This window comes from Tyto alba, unplaced genomic scaffold (assembly GCF_018691265.1).
Source record: "Tyto alba isolate M040663 unplaced genomic scaffold, T.alba_DEE_v4.0 Super-Scaffold_1, whole genome shotgun sequence".
Lineage (NCBI taxonomy): Eukaryota > Metazoa > Chordata > Aves > Strigiformes > Tytonidae > Tyto > Tyto alba.
The window spans coordinates 8894801-8915368 of NW_024881261.1; the positions used below are offsets into that span (position 1 = coordinate 8894801).

The 20568-nt window shown below is 36.4% G+C and overlaps 1 protein-coding gene across 6 annotated transcripts in view; it reads right to left on the bottom strand.

The window, feature by feature from the left end:
• The window catches only part of ATRNL1 (attractin like 1), a 519346-nt gene that overhangs the window by 87016 nt on the left and 411762 nt on the right, over nt 1-20568 (bottom strand). For 3 of the 6 annotated variants that reach the window (XM_032988571.2, XM_032988567.2, XM_032988570.2), the window contains one exon: nt 8866-10748. The exons of the other annotated variants lie outside the window; for them this stretch is intronic. In XM_032988571.2, coding sequence (XP_032844462.2) covers nt 10689-10748 — 60 coding nt within the window. In that variant the 3' untranslated portion in view covers nt 8866-10688. Of the gene's footprint in view, nt 1-8865; nt 10749-20568 lie in introns of those variants that run through there. 6 annotated transcript variants of the gene reach the window in all.

Genomic DNA, 20568 nt, shown 5'->3' on the forward strand with positions numbered 1-20568 from the left:
CAGGAGGTGCAGGACAAGAATTAGAAACAGCCTATCATAATCACCTTGTAACTTTAAATATGAATGGAACAATTTTATATATAGATGCAATATGTGAATCCTATAAAGAAAAAGAAAACTGGAGGAACAGAGGAAACAAAGGAGGCTATTTGGGTTGTACTTAAAATGAGTCAGTATTTTGCTCTGGTGCTAGCTTATTTTGTTTCAGCAGATCTCTACCTAAAGCAGATGAAAAGATTCCATACTGTTGAGTTCAATATCACCTAACTGGATCAAATCTTAGGAAATTTTGCTGGAAAAACCTCTGCTCTGCCACTTGATTGTTCTGTGACCCTCGCCAAATAACGTCACCTCTGCATGTTTCTATTTCCTTGCCCACTCCTATTCAACTATAAAACAAACATTATAGGGTAAAGTCTTCTTACCACAAGCTTGCACTGTGTGTAGCCCAGTGGGAATTCTGATTCCACTTGGGACCATAATGTGTATCATAACCCAAATAAACCATAACAGGAGTTCACAGAATTATACAGCCACAAAGATATGAAGAAGGAGCAAGAGAAAAAAAAGCAGTAAATTAATGTGATTTTAAAAATCAAATGACAAAATTTGGATAGTGCTGCTAGTAGTGCTGAATAAATGCACTTTGTTGAAAACCTTATTTATTATTTGATTATTCCCTATAAACAGACATGCCAGTTCATGAACATGTCCTTCCAAGATGACAAAGAATAACCTGACTTGTTTTTAATTTGAGGAACATTAGCCTCACCAATATTTGTCCCAGATGGAGGTCTGGTGGCAGATGTCTGCTTGTATGCAGAGATTATTGATCTCTGAAATCTGAGCTCCATATTAAAGACTTTGAGAATGAATCTTTCTGTTTCAGTGAGAAGATAAGCTCTCTTTTGGAAGCTGAAAAACACAACCCCAAAACTTTAATTTATTATGACGCTAATGCTCATTAGAATTTATTCCTGCTAACTTCCTTTTGATAATAGAAAAAAAAAAAAAAAAATCACTGTCAATCTACAGAAGGTCCTGTCTAACAAATGTAATTTTGTACCTGCAAATTTAGGAAAGTTTTAATTAGAATTTGTATTTTCATAAATCCGGATTCCCAGCATGATCAGAATTACAGTATTCTGTCTTGGACCTCTTATAGTTTAAAAAAACCTAAATGGCCTACTGTTCCAATCAGCAACATTTCTAACTCATCACTCCTTGTTTTACTCATCCTGTCTTTAAACCTGGAAGAGACCAGGCTGTTGTGAAGAGGCTGCCATGAGATCATGCAAAATGCAGCAGTGAAGCTTAATGTGTACAATGACAGAGGCACAGGAAATAACTAATTTCTCGTTTTCTGCCTCTTCCTCTCTTTCCTGTCAAAATTCTAATTATATGAAAAAATTGCATTTTACTGACATTGTGTCAAGTAGCCATAACTGTTACCCAGTATAAGGGGTTGACTCTGGCCTCCAAATAATAATGTTAATGAGATAACACAGAGCAGAGGGAGAGTGGGCTGCCAGGCCTGTGCAGAAAGCTACAGCAAAATATCTAATGCAAATGATTTCCTCCTGGACAGAACTGCATTTGATTTGAAGATTTCTTAGCAGCTTCATTTTCAGGCTATATCATCCAACATGCTGCTTATGTCATCAGCATTTTGCACAAACTTGCTTTCCACCAATGAAAGCCTCTCTTTGAAACGTTATTACAAGAACTAATCCTGTTTGCACTTATGACTGTAAAACTCTGCCTCATGACAAAAATACACAGAGACCCAAATAGACAAAATACTGAGGACTAGGAAGGCCAGCACTGAACTGGATGGGATCTCTGAAAGTAATTTCACACTGTGGGGAAAAAAAAAAAAAAAAAAGTTTTAAAAATAACTTAAAGTCATGGTAGAAATTAGACCCATGTCAACAGGCCACTTCATATGTTCTTTCAACACTGACTTGCTCCAGACTCCATATTTTCAACCATAATTTTCAATCTGCATCATTTACCTCTCTCCAACAGCAGTACTTATTTTTCTTGGGAAATTATGTTACCATATTGCATCATCATATCCAACATGCATCTTTCCTCCTCAAAAAAAAAAAAAAAAAAAGGTGATTTGACCTTTTAATGTCTTTGGATTAAACTATAGCATCATTCTCTTCTTTTGCTGGGGAAAAGAACTAAAGTAGATCTTATTGGACAAATCTAAGCTCTCATCAGACCTCAGTTTCTAAAACAAAACAAAAAGAATTGCATTGCCTCCCATTCTACTTTAATAATATCCACAACAAATGCCTTCAAGTTAACTGGTTTAAGCAAAAAGGCTTTGTAGTAATTGTATGCTCAGCTGGGCTCTGTACTTCTGTCTCCAATGGCACTTGCTGGTCCCTTGACTCCTGGAATTCTGTACAGGCATCAGGGATAGGATTAAGGGATGTGGTCTTGGTGAAAATGCAAAACTGAACAGAATCAGCTACTTCTTATCCTTTTCAGTAGCTTTATATGTGCAGGGTCAAAAAAACAAACTACAAGTTGCATATTATTTGCATTCCTTAATGAACTGCTGGAGGCAATTGGGACATTGTAATGATGAAGACAACCTAAACAGAACATAATTAAAAAACTTTGTTTGTATTTTTTAATACTGCGGTTAACCCCAGAGACACAAAAGACAGACCTGTGCAAAAAAATGCTTTTACAATGATCTTTTCATCTTCAAAGATGTATACTCTGTCAGGCAATCTCTGTAAGTATCTATGGTCTCTCTTCTGATTTACAATTAATTTGTTTTTTGTTTTTTTCCAGGTAGCTTAACATATTAATAACAGTCCTTAAGATGTTCTATACCCTCTTCTTCCTCTTGCTATCCACTCTATTTCAGCATTTAGTAACCACAGGGATTTTGCAACTACCCTCCCCAGGGATTCTTCTATTAAACTTTTAATTACACAGGCAGGAGCTGCACCCCTGTAGTTAGGGTAAAATTTAGTATTAAAAGCAGAAATTACATTTCTTTCTTATGCATAATAAATGAAATAATTACATGATTAATATAACAGTGCTTTCCCTTCTGCTATGGCTGAATTTTCCCAGAGTTTAGATAGAAAGCCAATGATTACTTTGAAGTTAAAATGCATTACAGTTGGGTTCTTTAATTAAGAAAAGCAAGCAAAAAAGCCCACCTCAAACAATCACCAACCTCCACCCAAAACAAAACCAACAAAACACACCAAAACTAGGATTTGTTTTTGAAGGAGCTAAACAAAACAAATTCCACCCTCCCTCCCTTTGTAAAATTTTAACACACTGTCTTGTACTTATTTCTCTTTTGAATAGTGTTCTCCAAAAGTAACAGTGATTTCCCCACACAAGTATTTACATCTATTTTTATTTATTTATTATCATCATCAGTATTGCCAAATAATAGTGTTCTGTTCCAGAATTTCCATGAGGAAACACTCTGGACAAAATACTCTCTCACTGCTCTCCCTGGAAATGAAACAAGATGCTGCCTACAAGCGGCCACTTAGAGAAAGACTCCCATGTCCTACAAGTCTCAGGGAAACTATTGCTCTGTCTCCTTGAAGCACTGCAAACCACAAGCTAAGGGAAATGCAAGAAAAATCAAAGGTGATGGCCTCTCTAAAGGCGGGCAGTTCATCATAAGCTTTTCAGACAGTCAAGATTTTTATATTTTAGCCTTTCCTGACATACTCCTGACTCCTCTGTTTAGGACTGACATGACTGCTGAGCACAGGAAGCATTTCTGATTTGCCTATCAGGAACTTGACAACAGAAGGAATTAAATATACAGTATTGTGTAGGACATAACTGGTGAAAAGGGGGACATCACATTGGAAATACTATGTAAGGCACTAAGAAAATAAATCAATATTTTCCATGTAGGTATAATTTTTGTTTTGCAGGAAGAATGTAATACACAAAATATGAAACTATTTTCCTTTGAAGTTATTAACAATAATTCTGTATCAGCTTTTATTTTTAGTAAAGATGACCTCAGAGAACCTTAATCTTTTTTTCTGCAGCTCTATAGTGTAAGCCAAGACAATTGAACCCTTTTAGTAGTAATGCTGGGTGCTCAGAGAGGAACTCTCAAGTACTATTATCCCTGATACCATCAAACACTATAATTTGTGCTGTGTATAGCTGTTTTGAAATGTGTCATGGAGATGGAGTGATTCATACTTTTTATTTTTCTCATCAATACATGTTAATAATTTCTGGTATTTGGAGTGTCAGCTTTTTGACAACTTACATTGCATTTTGGGTTTGGGCCTTTTTTTTTTTTTGTGTGTGTGTGTGTTATCTGAAAACTAAATTGTATAACTTGGTACAAAATAAAGCCTATCACTTGACTACTACCACTTCTAGCCTTTCTTCTTGTGGATACTTTCACAAAGTAAATACCTTGTGAGGAGTCATTGAAATCTTGGTGGGGGAGAGGGCGTGAAGGAGAAAAATGGGGAAAATATTAGGATCATGAACACATTTGGATCTCAACAGGAACAATGAATTTTGAAGATGGTTTTCTTGGGTGAAAAAAATCTACTAATTTGTGATCATTAAAAACACTTCATGTCTTGCTTTAAGAGATATTCACATCTATAAAAATCCTGCTATGCAAGTACTAGATATAAACTATGTTGTAAAATAACAAAAGGTCTTCCTCTGACATCCCACTTCCGAATATTCAAAAGCAATGATGAAATTGCCAGAGAAATACATGAAAATTTGGTAGAAACTTCCATGGAAAAGATGGAATAGAATTTCTGTGGACATACTATTTCCCCAATCAACTTCAGAGTGCCCTTAAAGATCCAATACAAAGCTTCCAGATAACACTGACTGTACTTAAAAAAAAAAAAAAAATCTCAATATTCAAGTCTTAGTTCTCCTCTTAAAAACTATATTTTACCTTTCTTGCTTGAAAGCAGCAGTATGGAATAACTCTGCTGTTAGGTTCTAAAACATATAGCTTTTTTGAAGCATTGTTGAAGAGCAACAGAATATAAAAGTTCATACAAAGGAGGAAGTATCAAAATGTGACATTTCTAATAATGAGGAGGTAGAACGGCTTGCTACAAAGCTCAACACACAAAGAAGAAGAATTACAGACTTATTTCAGAACTGTAGCACTGTCTCATACATCCTAAAGGAATTCAACTTCAAAGCTTCCTGTGACATGCTATGTGCACATTGGACAACAGAAAAAAGGGACAATGAGACCAGCAGAACTACTGTGTTTGGTACTGGTGTCAAGATTGTTTTACGGTTCATGCTTTCCATGCAGGAAGTACCTAGGAGCAAATCACCTCTTTCAGGCTTTCAAAAAACCTGTTACTGTGATGAAGGAAAATCATTCTTCAACTCCCAGAGGAAAATTATCCTCTGCAGATTCTTTTTACTCTCTCCCTCCCTGTCTCTCCTTTCTCTCACATCATATAGGAATAGCAGTTAACGAAAGCATAATGGCTCCACCTATGAGAATCAGGAATATTGGACATTTACTAATAAAAGTCAATAATGTGGCAACATTTCCAGTAACAGACTTTCACAATGAAGTAATATACAACAAGGTAAAAAAAGGATCTAACTTTCTCATGAAGGAAAGGAGATGTAGCAGAAAAGAATGGTTATTACAAACAAAATTATCACCTGGTAATTTCTCCAGTATTTCCTATCTAACAGCTAAGGCTGTAAAAGGGAAACTAAAGAGATGAGAGGTAAGTAATAGCACTGTTTGGAAGACCAACCTACAGATATTCACTAGACAAGGCAAAAATCATTGGTTCTGGCTAAATTTGATACTTCTTATGCTGTGGAGAACTTTGCCTCTGAGGCTTAAATTTCTCAAAAAGACAAAAGTAGGTTGAGCATTGCAGAACTTCTCCGGTTCCAGTTGTCTGTGCATGAGTCAGATACAGGAAAAAAAAAAAAAAGTAAGATTAGTAAGATCTGGGAGATCAGTTGTCAACACATAGTTCCGGGAATTAAAAGGTATTACTACCCAGAGCAGAAAAAGCCTCCAGATCATCTCTGAAAGTATGAAATAAACTGGAAATTTATGTACTTAAAGAGTGTCCTTGTGTCCAGAAGATATGAGGGAGCCTGTAAAAAACATAAGAATTTGAAAATATCCTTATTTCTGACAACAATGGGCTCTAGCACTTGAAGATTTTATTAACTATGTATACTAACAAAAACTCCGAAGAGTAAGATGCTATAATGGAAAGATTATGATGGTACATAAACATTCATAAGACATCTAAGCCTGCAAAATTAATTCTGTAATTTGGTTAATTTACAACAAAATCCACACAACTGTCAAAAGGAGTTGTTTTGTCCAGCATTAAGCTTATGCAAAATCTGATGTTATAATGTCTGTAATCCAGAAGTGGTAAAGATGATGATGTGACTAAATCCTGTAACAGGTTTCATGTGATAGTGGAGTTCTGCCTAGTAGAAATCTCGTGACCATACCTAGTTGAAACTGACGCAATTTAGCCTTTTTTTGAGCAGGGGGGCCGCTGCTGTAGGCCTCAGCTTTCACCTCATAAGAAGCACATCCCAGGCACCAGCCCAGGAAGCATCCTTCACCCCACTACCAGCCACGGGATGACAACAAGTGCAAGTGGGCCAGGAGTGCAGGCAAGGTGCAGAGTCTTTCAGTGGAGAGGAAGCTAGGGGTTTGTGCCATGCATGTATGTTACACTATTTCGCAATCTCATTTGTCTATCATTGAATAAAACTAAATTTAAAAAAGGCAAAATTAGTCCAGAAACAAAACTCTGACTATTTGCTTGCCAGCAGAGTTTAGTGCCCTAATTTCTAGTCTACCAGGAGGTTTTCTGCTGCTGCTGTGAGTGCTTCTGATCACCGGCAACTACAGTGGTCCAACATCAAATAAAGCAATATATCATTCTCCTATGACATATATATTGACATAACTGCGGCCCTTTCCTGACACTTAGTGTTAACCCTCCAGACTGAAAAGGACCTAGAAATCAAGTCTTTCTGTGCAAATGTTTTAACCATTAAAGAAGAAAATCCACAGTAACATCATCTTTGTGAACTACTGACCTGTGAAGCTAAAAGCTGCTGCATTTTTTTCCTAACAATCTCCTGCCTACAGAAAAGCACTCACTTGCCTCAACAAACATTTCTGAGATCACACAGACACAAGGTTACCTATAACAAAGTTAACTATAACATTCGTCATACGCATTCTCTGATGCCAGCAGCATGAGGTGCAGTTGCTTTAGGCTCCATTTTAATATTTTTTTCCAAGTGTCTCTTCTGTAGCAAAAGTCTAATCGCACTTTTCTACAATAACTACCACCATTTGTGGCATTATGGTACCCATATCTGACTCATCCTGCCTTAAAGGGCAAAACTCCCTCATTCAATGATTCTTGCATCAGGCTCAGCTGCTTGCTCTTAAGGCAGCTCTTCTTTTAGAAAGATATGCAGTTTTGATCAAAGACTTCCACTAATGGAAAATCTATCATATTCCCTGAATGATGCATTCCAATAATAAAATACTTTGACTTCCTAAAATGGGCATCATCTTTCCTGATCAAATTCTCTGACTTTGAGCCTCAGACTCTTGTTATGTTTTGTCTTCATGATAAATGAATCCTCAATACCAACCATCTACTATGTGTGGCGTAGATGTGTCACCCCTTAAGCTTTTCTTTGACAAAGTAAAGCCAACAGAGGAAAAGAGAAGTGAGAAGAAAGCCCTACTACGAATTTGTTTAAGGCTGGCTTAATGTTTTTAACAAAAGATGAGTTTAGGTTTCATTTTGTATTTAAAATAGAATGTTTCTACCTCCAAATCAAGAGACAAGCAGAAATGTTCAGATTTAGAGGAAAACAAAAGGGAGATCCAATTCCCCCCTCCCCCCAAAAAAAGAAAAAATAGGACCTAATAAAATTTGTTTCCTATGTCCTTTCTACATTAAGATAGACCTATCAGAGATGATCAAAGTAAAGAACTTCTAAGCATGTGCACAAAGGGGAAATTCTCATATACAGCTTTAAAACTAGTAATATCCCCCTCAGAAGTTCCTTTACAGTTATATCATAGACTTACAGTGCTTTAATTAGTTACAGTATTTGTAAAAAAGCACGGTGAATTTCTGTCAAAGTTAGAGAAAGCCACACTAGTGACCAAGGAGATGAATACACCAAACATTTTCCTGACCGAGGAACAATCAGCACTTGCCAACACAGCAGTACTACTGATGGTAACAAAGAGGTGAAAACATTGGGTAAGAGGAATACTGGAAAACACAAGAAAAAGCAAACATCTTGTGGCCTAATCCATCACGACACTTTTATTCACCTCTTGGGAACAGCAGCAGACCTTTAAGAATATGGCTTTAGCAGCAGAAGAACAAAGTACTAAGTTGGACTAAAAGCCACATACCTATCCAGAAAAGTTTGCTGGTTTATATATTCAGCAGAATTTCTAGAACAGACACATGGAAAACAAAGTGGCTCTGTAATAACAACAAATACTCCCCTGATAACCCAGAGATAGATGTAGCCCCAATCTTAGGGAGGGCTGCACAACCATACAACATTAGCTGATGTGGAAGAAACATGTACAATCAGAAATGCTGGTCAATTTTAATGGTGGGCAAAGGACAGGAAAAATTAAGTTGCATAGCTATTCCAAGTTAACCCATGACTGACTTGACCTAGTTTTGGGCATGATCACTGTAAAAACATATTGCTTTGGTCAAGCCAGACATGTCTTTTATATTTTGTTGTCTTCTTAGAGAAATATCCTGGACCTCTTTGCTATACACACTAGTCAGTAGCAAAGCATCGGTAAAGGTTTCTTTTATTAGGGCAGTAACAAAACATCAGTACAGTAATAATCAATAGTAAACAATGGAGTTTAACTGTACAGCATCCAGATATCTGAACTTTGAGCCATAGATTTCTTCACATATACACACATTCCAATAGTCTCAATGCATATTTACTAGTTGGCAGCAGCTTATAGTAACATCTTGCACACACAAACACATACATATGTATCTCTACATGATTTTTTTTTATATTAATCAGCCCAGCACATAGACCCTGCAGTAACTGACACTTCCAATAGTCATGCACAATTTTTATGATCAGTTGAGGCCAGGTAAGATGGAGAGAGGAACAGACACAAGAGGTTGAGGAGAAAAGACAAGCAAACAAAATCACTGATTGAAGATAGGGTCTTGTCTCCCAGTTCTTCAGGTCAAAAGCTAAGGCTTGTTAAGAGACAGTGCCCATATCATTTAGAAAAAATGTACTTCTTGGCTAAATACAGCTTCTAGAACTGTGTCTGTAAAGCAGATGGGGTGGGAGGGCAAGGAGAAATAGCTGATGAAGAAAAACTTAACAAGTTTCAGAGGGCATTTAGAATTCAACTAATATGTGAGCCTACTCTTATCAGATGAGGACCAAAGCTATAATTGTGGTGGATGCATTTTTCAATTAAATAGTTTCTGTTCAGGTCTGTCCTTTAAGAAGTCCGTCTAGTGGCTACATATGCTAGTGGCCACATTTTAGAACAATGATACGGTAAATGTCTGAATTCTGGCAGACCTCTTAAGCAAGACCATGTGGTGGAAAAGTTACTAAGGTGTGGGAGTTGGTATGAAAACAGAGGCATTACAGAATTCTACCAAGGACAGTGAAAATCACCAGGCCTCTCTCCATGTGGATTGATTCCAGGAGAGACAAAGGAAAAGCCCTTTAACTTTGGTACAGCATTTCTCTGCATGTAGTAGTTTTTATGACATGTTAGCAGAATTACTTAAGTAACTAACATGTTAGATAATGTGTTATGTTTCCTATCATATTCTAGGATACTAAACAGAATCAATCTAGAAGAGCTGCATGTTGTTATAAAGTGAAAATAAGGACACTTTGACAAGTGAAATAGTTAAATGTATAATCAAGTTTCAAGTATATTGAATATTTAGTGAGGAAACAAAGTCACTAGATGTCTTCCTATTGACTTAACATAGTTCATTTAGAGTAAGAAATCCATTCAAATGCCCAGGCAGCCATGGCTGACCATATTGTGAACATCAGTTCATTGACTCCGTTAGTGAACTCTTGCCATTTTAAACTTAAGCAAGTCATTAACTATTAAAAAAAACAAAGATTATTACTTAACTACCTGTTCAGATGCAGGTACAAGCATGGTATTATAATCTGATGAAACAAGCGTAACTATTATCTGCATTCACCTTTTCAGCTAAAGTTGACATACATAAATCCCAGAGGTGGTAATTTCACTACAGAAAGTATGCAATTAAATTTGCTAATATAATTTGCAAATAGAAAGCAGAAAAAAAAAAAAAAAAGTGTATGAGAAGCTTTTGGGGAGCCATAGGAAACTGGTAAGGGCTACAAGCATGTGACATTCCACAGTAATGAGACAGTCTGGCTGTGTGCCAGTGTCAGCCACTGTAACTGCACCCTGCAAGAATTCAGCTGCAAATCTTTGTTTCCTTTATGTCTTTCATATCTTTGCAATTCTCAAGGCAAAAGGCAAAGACAAAGTCTTTCAGCTGGAGTTCTTTCATCCAAGAACATTCTTCATCCAAGGCCAAAGGTTCACCATATCCTAAAAGGCCTTTGGATCTGCATGTTCAGTCATCTTCATCCAAATGTATTTCTTTGGGAGCATTATTCAGTCCTTGTGGTTGATCCTAAAAGAACACCAATAAAAACTATCTTCATTCCTTCAAATACAATCTTCAATGGTTTTATTTCTAGGACCACTGTATGAGAGTATTGTGTCAAAGGTACAAAATATTAAATGATTCAGAGATATTTCAATTAAAACCACAGCACATTTGAAACGCTTCTCCTTCTATAGTTTCTGGGGTTTGGGTTTTAGTCCATTCTTTAGATAAATGTTTCCAAGATGAAATAGATTTTCTGGAAAACCACACATATGAACACAATATTTTTCCCTTGTGCTGACAGCAGTTTAAAAACACTACCTATTAGCTTTCCCTGGACAATATTTCTAAAGTGATAAAAATTGTGATAGAAGACCCTACCTGTATGCTACAGTACTACAAAGTGTTTTGAATATAAAACTCTAGAATATGACGAGGTTCCTGTATCCACTTAAATTGCTTTACTGGAATAGGGAGAAGCAGAGTTTCCTCACAGAGGAAACAAGACAGTTATTTAACGGTCCATGATAATGCCACAGAAAGTAAAAAACCCTGTAATTGTAATTTATGATTACCTTAAAAACTGTCAGCTAATCTTGGTTTCAAAACCAATCCCACACTCTAACCTGCCCATCAGTATTTCACATCATCTAGCTTACTTAACTTTCCTCCATCTCTTTTAAAAAAAAAGAAAAATATAATGAAGTTTACTGATCCCTTCTTTGCATTTTTATTTTCTCTGAGCTGCCTATTCACTTATTCCTTTCTTCTTTCGGTCTAAATATGTTCTTTCCCTTTTCTCTTCTGGAGGCCTCTCCTGCTACCCTTTTCTTCAGGTTCACAAGCCCCTTTACAATTTAATCTTTGCCTTTCTGCCTCTGCATCATTCACAACTTTGGTCTCCAGTCTCTCTACCAGTTCTGTGTCTCCTACCCATTTTCAACCTATGACCCTGCAGTCACCTCCAGTTCTTCTTTGCCTTTATTATTCGGCAGTATTCTCTTCACATCCCTCTTTCACCTAAAAACCAGTCATTTCTTCTCAGTTATTTTTTCACATGCTACCAAATTTCTGCTCTTGCACCATCCTGCCAAACAACTGGGCCACAAACTCCTTCTAGAATAAGGGAAAAATCCTGCCTTGCTCTGATAGTATAACAAGATTAAGTTGGAGGAGACCTGATCTTCAGCATAATTTTAGAAAACAAAACCGTTTCTCTGCAAGTACTGCTGTCAGTTCTCATTATTTCATTACAATAGTTGAAATAAATTTATTACTACCAAATCTGCAGCTTCTGAAGGAAATCTGTAAGAAATCTCTCTCAAAAGAAAATTTCAAGTTCTGATGGTTACAAGAATAGCATGAAACACGCTCCTCTCTTAACTTAGTGAATCACAGGTGATAAAGGATATAATTCAACTTAATATTTTCAAATTATGATTTTTAAGCTGTGTAACTACTATTAGCATTCTGACTCAGACATAAACCTGATCTAAATAGAAAGACAGACTGCATAACAACAGCCTAAGTCCATACCTGATTTTGAACTATTCTAAGTTATCACTATGTACTGTACGGTCAGAATGTTAGAGGAAGGGAAGGGAAAAAAAAAAAAAAAAAAAGGGGAAAACTAATCTCAAGCAGTCACCACATAAATGCCATTAAAATGTCACTCACTACACTACAGTTATAGAAACAGGCAACAATATTGTCTTGGTAACTTCTATTAAATTCTGGATGGAAATGACCCAGTGACAAATGTTTAGTACTTTGAATATTTCAAACCAGTAGCAAATGGAGGAAAAGCTCAATTTTCCTCATCAGTTTGAGAGATTTTTTCCTATCCAAAGTAATTTCTTGATCTCAAATTAGAAGCCATTTCCCCTGTAATGGGAAATGGACAGGTCAGATAAAGAATACTAATGAGGATTTCTTTTTCCTTGGATGGAATGTAATCAATACCCCTCCTTAATTATCTCAAAGCAATATGATAGGGAAGGAAAAGGGTTGGTTTGTTTTTTTTTTTTTTTTTTTTTTTTTGTTGTTTTGGTTTTTTTTTATTCCACTCAGTCTCCACAAAACCTTTAATTGCGGTGTTTTATATTTTTCAAGAATTAATATAGTTAAATTGCCCTTGGGATTATTCTTCTAAAATTTTGACTAGAAATGCTTTGACATCCATCTTCCAACATAAATGATATTCTACCATGACTAGGCTATGTTTGCATAACTGGGTTAATTACTTAGAGGAAATATTTCTCTATCAATTCTGTGCTGAGGTGAATTTAAAGACACTGACAGATTCAGAAATCAAATCCTTTATAACACTAACTTTTTGAAAGATGTTAACAAGAGATACTAGCTCAGACAGAAGCTTCCTATTGACTCTATTCTGCCTTCAAGGCCTGACCAAAGCAGATCTCAGACTTTAAATCTGATAAAGATCAGATGGGATTTGGTTTGTAAAAAACAACAACTCCAGGCTTCAAAGTTTATTAATTCTTTAGTGTCCTCTGTTCTTTAGCTTTTTATGTGTGAACGAGATTTTTGTTCACCAGAGTCAATAAACAACTTTTAGCTGAAAGGGGATAGTGATATAAGGTACCATGTATCTTCTTGTAAAAGCAAACATCATAAACTTGTTTTAACATCAAGACAAATGTGAAAAGAGAAATTAAGGTAGATTGTATCAGCTGCAGCCTGGAGGAAGAATGAAGTCAAAATGAGGGAATGTGCTCTTAGGTCAATTATTTCTAACAAGTTTCAGGCCTATCAGATCTTGATTCTTAATTGCATAGTATACTACATCCCTTTCCTGGATGCTCAGACCATCCCAAATTTATTCATAAACAGATCTAAGCTATTGCTTTCTGTCCTAGCACCTGACACTAAGCAGTCCTTAGCTTTACCCTGCTGACTCCTTCTGAAAAATGCAGTACAATAAATAAATAAATAAATAAATAAACCAACAGTGAGCTTGGTGCTGGTTCAATGTTTTCCCTGCAGTGGTGAAATACCATGAAGTGCTTGGAAGCACTCACATGCAATTTTCTCAGTGTTTAGTTCTCAGCACTGAAGCTAGCTGTGGGTCAGGTTAATGCTAAAACAAATCTAAGCTTTACAGCTGTTGAAATACTTAAACCATGCCAGATTTTATAGTGATGTCATAGAAATGCAGTTATTACTTGCCTGCCACAGAATCTGCTGATGGCAGTTGAAGTTCTTATTCATCAAGGGGTCCAAATGATTGAAACAATCCATCTGCTCTATATACTCTCTTTCTGCCTATACTGTGATTACTTACTGCCTTGTGATGTCATACTTAATCAAGCAATTGGTGGCCTGTTAGATCTCCTGAGAACTGCACTGCACTGCTGTGATGGAGCATAGGTAACTAAAGTAATCCACCTGTTTCAAGCTTTCCCTTTGCAAAGCCTGATGGGACATGCTATTTGGCAGTGACTATCATAACTGATCAAGCAATTTCCAGAGTCGTGAATACTTCTGAAAGTTTCTGCTGTTTTTCATCATGAATTCCAGATAATTGAAATAATTGACCTGCTCTAGGGCCCTCCTTTGACTCTAGCATTTTCTACAATGGGACATTTGTCTAACATCATATTTGTTTAAGAACTGCAGTAGGAAGAGTCTTTGATTATACTTTTTGACAAGATGTCATAGCCACAAAGGAAAATGACATTATTTGCTCAGTTTGTATTACCGAACTGCCAGACACTACTCCACTCCCTGTACTCACACCATGACTCACAAGTGCACGTGCTATGCTACATCCAAGTGGTAGAAAGGTATAGGAAGAGGAAATGAGGGAAAGCATGCAAGTGAGGGAATGCACGCAAGCTAAAGTTTTGCAGCCAGGCTGATGGTTATAATCCCATTACTGCTCCCATATGATGAGTGCCAAGTGATTTAAACACAGCAGTGCTCTGTTGGTTAAAGGGATTTCTACTGTAGGCTCCTTAACTACCGAAAAAAAGCTTAAAGGTTTTGCAGAGGACTGGGTACCTTGACTTCAGTTTTTCACCACTTACTACATAGTTAAAAGACCAACTTGTCTGTTGATTGATATAAAGAGTTTTAGAAGAGTCCAATTAAGTGTATTAGCCATAAAAAGCTTTTATGTGTTCATCTGCTAGGGGGTATATATCTTACTTGGAGTCAGATTGTATTAGTTTTATTTAAGAAGAACAAAAAATACCACATTAACTCACTAGATTACATCCCACTCCTGAATTTACTGTATTCATCTCAAACATGGATGTTCAGTTGTGTTCATTACTCTGCTTAGCATCTGAGCAGGTCACAAACTGACTGACAGTGACTGTAGAAGTCTATCATGTCTGCAATAATCTTGCAAGTGTCAGATTTCCAGCACTTTCATTAAGATCTAACATTTCTGCAGCTGTACTTCTTTTTAAGGGGTTCAATATGTTGCCCTGCAAAGTACAGCATATAGAATTATTTTTAAAAGAACTCTTATAACATAGCATCCACCTCTAATAATGCCCAACTTTCCCAAAGTCCAAATTTTTCTTTAGCTGTAGTTTTTTCTTTTCAGCTCTATCTTCAAACAGATAACACTAAAATGACAAAAGAGAAATGCCATTTTTAGAGGAAGAAAGCTGCCAGATCTTATACAGATGTACAGCTAGAAAACATGTCAAAACCAATAAAGTTACAATTATCTACCCTCTGAAATAAAGTTGACTGGTTTTGGTTTTCTTGGGGTGGGGGGTTATTTATTTACCTATTTTAATTTGGATGAAAATGAAACCAGCTCAGAAAGTCAGGATGATCTGTTAAGAATAAGAGAGTTTACAAATAAAATATGTGATAAAAGAAATAAATTTTCTTCTTCTTATATCAAACCTTTTAGAAAAGATAGCTCTGAGTGTCTCTTGATTAGAAAGGTTTGATGTGTGTTAGTGTAAAGATAAAGTCAAATCCTGAACATCCAGAAGAGATTTATGATTCTATCAAAACCACAAGTTAGTACTTGTGTACAGGAACAGGTATTCCCTGGAGGTCTGCTGTCCAGAAAGCAGCTAGGGATTGTCCTGATTCCCCCATGCTCCCAACCTTCAGGTCCTAGCAGCATCACAGCATGTACAGCCCAAGCACTATGGCACTACTTATGGTTTTCCCCCCATTGAGAAATACCTTAATTGTAAGAAGGAACGAAACTAGTGGTAAAGGTTCAGTTTCAGCTTTATAGAGGAAAGTTTATCTAGGAAGACTTGATATACTACTCCAGTGAGTGTCAATCAACACTTACTTGAGGAAAAAAGATGACCGAAAGGACAGTGTTGTATGTATGCACATAACTGTGGGGTGGAGGAAATCAATCTTTTGATGAAATAGCTTGCATATATATATATATACATATATATATGTGATGATTGAATGTAGAGAATTCAAAGGGTGACATTACAGATAATTGGCCCTGACTAACAAAAGAAAACAACACTGCAGCTTTTTGTCAGCTGTGGGATGTAATTATGCATCATTAATTATACTGGCATGTCAATGAAAGGTCAGACAACACAATATAAAGGAAGAAGAAAGTAGTCCTATACCCTGACAATGTTGTTGTTTGAAAATGTTAGTGCTTATATAGCAGTCTTGGGGTGGGAGAAAGTCATTCTTTATTTAAATCAGGTGAAAATCTGGGGTCAGATTCTGATCTGGCTTAAAGCCAAGTACCTGAAATAAAACAATATGATGGCGATAAAGGTGTTGCAGACTTTAATGTAACTGCCTACACTTTCAACTGGACTGCCCATGAATGGGTATACAACATCAGGCAGCAACACTTTCATTTAGTACGGGGTCAGTAACAGCTTGCCAGCAGTAGTACAACTCAAAGCAGAAGACCTAACTTTCCTTATCACTGTATGTGCTTTTATTAAAATAATCTACTACTCTCAATGTTGTTTTTATTCACCTTCTGTCAGCCACCAGTCTGATTACTCCCAGTGGCAACTCTAAGAGTTATATCTGCCATTTTTCATGCTGTCCTCACATTCTTATTTGACCCAACATTAAGAAAAAGAAAAAAAAAAGAAATATCAGCTTTGCTAGCAGTGAATAGTTTGGGGGGTGGGGGGGTTGGGGTGTTTTTTTTTTTTTCCCCCCAAGATAAGTCACTTTTAGCTAGATCCTTCCCTGTCCACCAAATTGCTTCCACCACAATGTTTTATTTGTACAGATTAATTTGCCAGTGAATGATAAATGGGAGCAAGTTCTGTGGTTTTATAAGTTTATTTCACATACTCTGGTAAATAAAAGACACAGTAACTTACATGATGTCATCTCTGCATGCAATATATACTGCTTTTCCTGATTCTTTCATTTTTTCTTAATTGATTAGAAATACATGTGCAACCTCCAAGGCCAAAATCTTCCAAAGTAAAATGCACACAGTGTTCTAATGTTTATCACTAATGGAGTCAACCATGCCTCTTTGCCAGGATAAAAAAGGCTTGAAAAGATACTCTGATACAGGTGCTTCCTTTCCCAAAGCAGGAGTGAGACTTGGCAATGGGTAGAGGTGAGGGGAAGCTGTGCCAAAGAACATCTCAGGGATGCACTTTCTCATTGGCGGGCTGGAATTGGATTATGTGATCTACTGGAAGGGGAATATAATGGTCTAAGTTCACAATATTTGGTTTCTCAGGTTCAGGCTAGAAAGTTTGGAGTCTTGGGGGGCAAAGGAGAGTGTGGTACAGAAGTGTTATTAAAGAAAAAAACAACAAACTAACAAAAAACCCCACACACAACCAATTCACCCCTATCTCCTCATACTCAGATATATTCCTTTTCCCTGCCGAAAGAACACAATATTTAGTTAAATATTGAAGTGATTAGAGTATTGACAAAGAAGAGAAATGGACTGAGGGAAAAAAATATTTTAAATTTTCTTTACAAGTAGAGAAATCTTGTTTTCAGCAGTTTAATTTCACACACAAACCTCCCTTGAAATACTAAATTCAAAGCCTCAGACTGTCTCCTTTCTTCATGTTATTTTATCTTGTCACATAATTACAGAGAAATTGCTAATGGCCACACTGAACACTTAGATTTATCAATAGGGCAAATCAAACTTTTGCAGCAAGTTATGCAGGATACATATTTCAATACAGTACTATATCACCACAGTTGGTAACTTAAAGGCAAGCATTTAATTACATGAAAACTTTGGCGAGAGAGTGAAGGAAGTGGTGTAGTGAGTCTTTGAACAAACGTAGTGGGATAAGCATTGATAAAAATATCAAAGCAGTAAAGTTGAAAGTGAAATTAAACTAGAATAAGGAAACTCCCAATTCCTAAATTTTAACTTGATATAAAATGTAAGCAGAAGTAAACTTTAAAACTAGGTTAACCTCTCTTTCAATTTGCATTAGTTTTTATAATGAAGTAGTGTTTTGGTTTTTGTTTTTTTTTTTTTTTTTTTTTTTTTTTTTTTTTTTTTAAAAAAAAACATGTGGCTTTGTCTAACTGCACAGTTCTTCTAATGGCTAACAAATCTTTCTTTTCCAGTCTCTTCAAGCTGCTAGAGAACAATGTAGATGCTATTCACTGTATCCAGCCTTTTGCTTAGGCAGCAAATGCTACTCTGAGGCAATGGTTATCTTGAGTAGCTATAGCATCATTAACTTGTCTCAAATGCCCCATTTTAAAAGATTGTTCTTGTTAGGAACAATTTTGGAAAAGTACAGAAGAACTGAAAAGGGCTGAGTGTTTTAGATTAGGCTATTATAGTAAAATTGAGCATCCCAATCAAGTTCTCTGGTATCTAAACTGATTTATTGCATCCTAGCTCTTCTGTGTTACAAGATCTGACAAAAAGTACACGCCAGAAATTTTGTAGCAGTATTTTATGTTAGGTCTCCTCCAGCCCCACAGGTCAGATTTCAATTTAGAATAGACTATTTACTAGAAAAATAAAAAATTCTATCCCTCAATATTTTATTAATATATCAATGAATTCTGTCCAACATCTCTTGTGCTCAAGATAGTAGACAGTAATCAGTAGACAGTAAAAGTGATATTAAAAGAATCCTTGATTGTTTCTGAAGTAAGCTAGCAGAAAGATGATTGGGGGCTTTCTCGTAAGACAGCACAACCACCATACCACCTCTTGCTCAGATACACAGCCAGAGCCTCAGTCTTCCCTCCAGCTTCTACTCTACCAGTTCTACAAGTGAAAAGCAGGCATTTTGACAACTTCAGTGTACTTTACACCTCCCTGAAACAGCAACTCAAAGACAAAAATGTTATTTAACTGTTAAAATTCCTGTACTGTATCCAGTTTAGTGACCAAATAAAGGAGGTACTCGCACATCTCAATCATTATAACCTTTGAAAAAGTTTTAAAAAATATTCACTCAGTACAAACTGCTGAAAAGAACCAGAGGTAACGAGAATAGTATCCAAATGTTACTCATGGACCTAAATAAAATATATAACCCTCATGATTTCCATCTAAACAAGACCAGTATTAGTCTTCAATCCTAGAAATTCCACCCAAAAATTAATTTTAGTAATTTTAGTAAATCTTTTCAGTGCCAATCAGTGTTATTTTGTAGGATCAGGTTTCTTCAGAAAGACATATCAAAAAATATGTGAAATGGAGGTGGGATCAGAGCTTCCTTAGGTATGGCCTAGTTGCCACAAGACTCACAGAAGTTGGACATGCAGATTCAGCTGCCCCTGACAAAGAGTTAAGAACCTTTATCTGCCCAAAAGTTGTCAGTATCAACTAGATCATGGCCTACTCCAAGAAGACATACTTGACATCAATTATTTTTATTTTCCCCTCTCAACAAGGAGAAGAATTTAAATTGAAGGCATTGACTTCAGGCATGTCATTGCTAACTGCACTGTAAAACCCAGAGTAATCTGCACCACACCCAGATTTGTGCATTAATCACTCTGCCAGCCATGGACTCAGAGTCCTCTCCAAATACCAGCAGCTATCAAATCCAGCAGAGTAGCACACTCCTCTAGGCTCTTAGACGGTCGACTCCATCAATTCATTGGAACAGGCGGTAGTAAGAGGGGATTGAACACCACTACCCTGGTTAATCCTGTTCCCCTCCTCCCCTATTAATTGCTGCATGAGTTTCTCAACCAGAAGACTGCATTGTTTTCACTACAGAAGTACATACAGTGAACTTCTTACAAAGGGAGTGTCTATTATTTTAAGCTTTCTCTACAGACTATTTATTATTATGTTGATACAACTAATTACCAGCTCTTATTAATTTTCTGGACATGTTAATATATTACTTTTAATGCAAGTATTCAGATTACCATGAGGTGAAGATAAAATGCTTAGGTATACCCTGCATCTTGGGGAAGTTTTTAATAAGTAGAAAGGGGGTTTTGGTAGCAGTGATCGACACATAGCCTTGATCTTACTGAAAAAAGGAAAGGGCTATCTGAAATCAAGTCAACTGTGCACAAAGACAGACAAAAGGCCTTTGTTTCATCAGATTAATTTATTTCTGATGCTTTTTGCCATTATTGGTTTTAGATGTCTGAGAACCCAGACAAACTCAGTTCTATAGCCACCCCTGTAACTCTGATCCATAGAACACTCAGACATTAATTTCTTATTTCACATTTTCAGCTTCAGTCCAATCCTTAAGGAAAAAAAATAATCCAAAAGATATTTAGTGACAATAAGAACCCCAAGGAACAAGATAAACATGGATAACAGCAGAGAATTCATTTGTTTAGAAGATGGCTATTGCTACTGGTTCAGTCCATGCCAAAGGTCTCCTATCACAGGATTCTTTAGGAATATACCCATGAAGGGAAT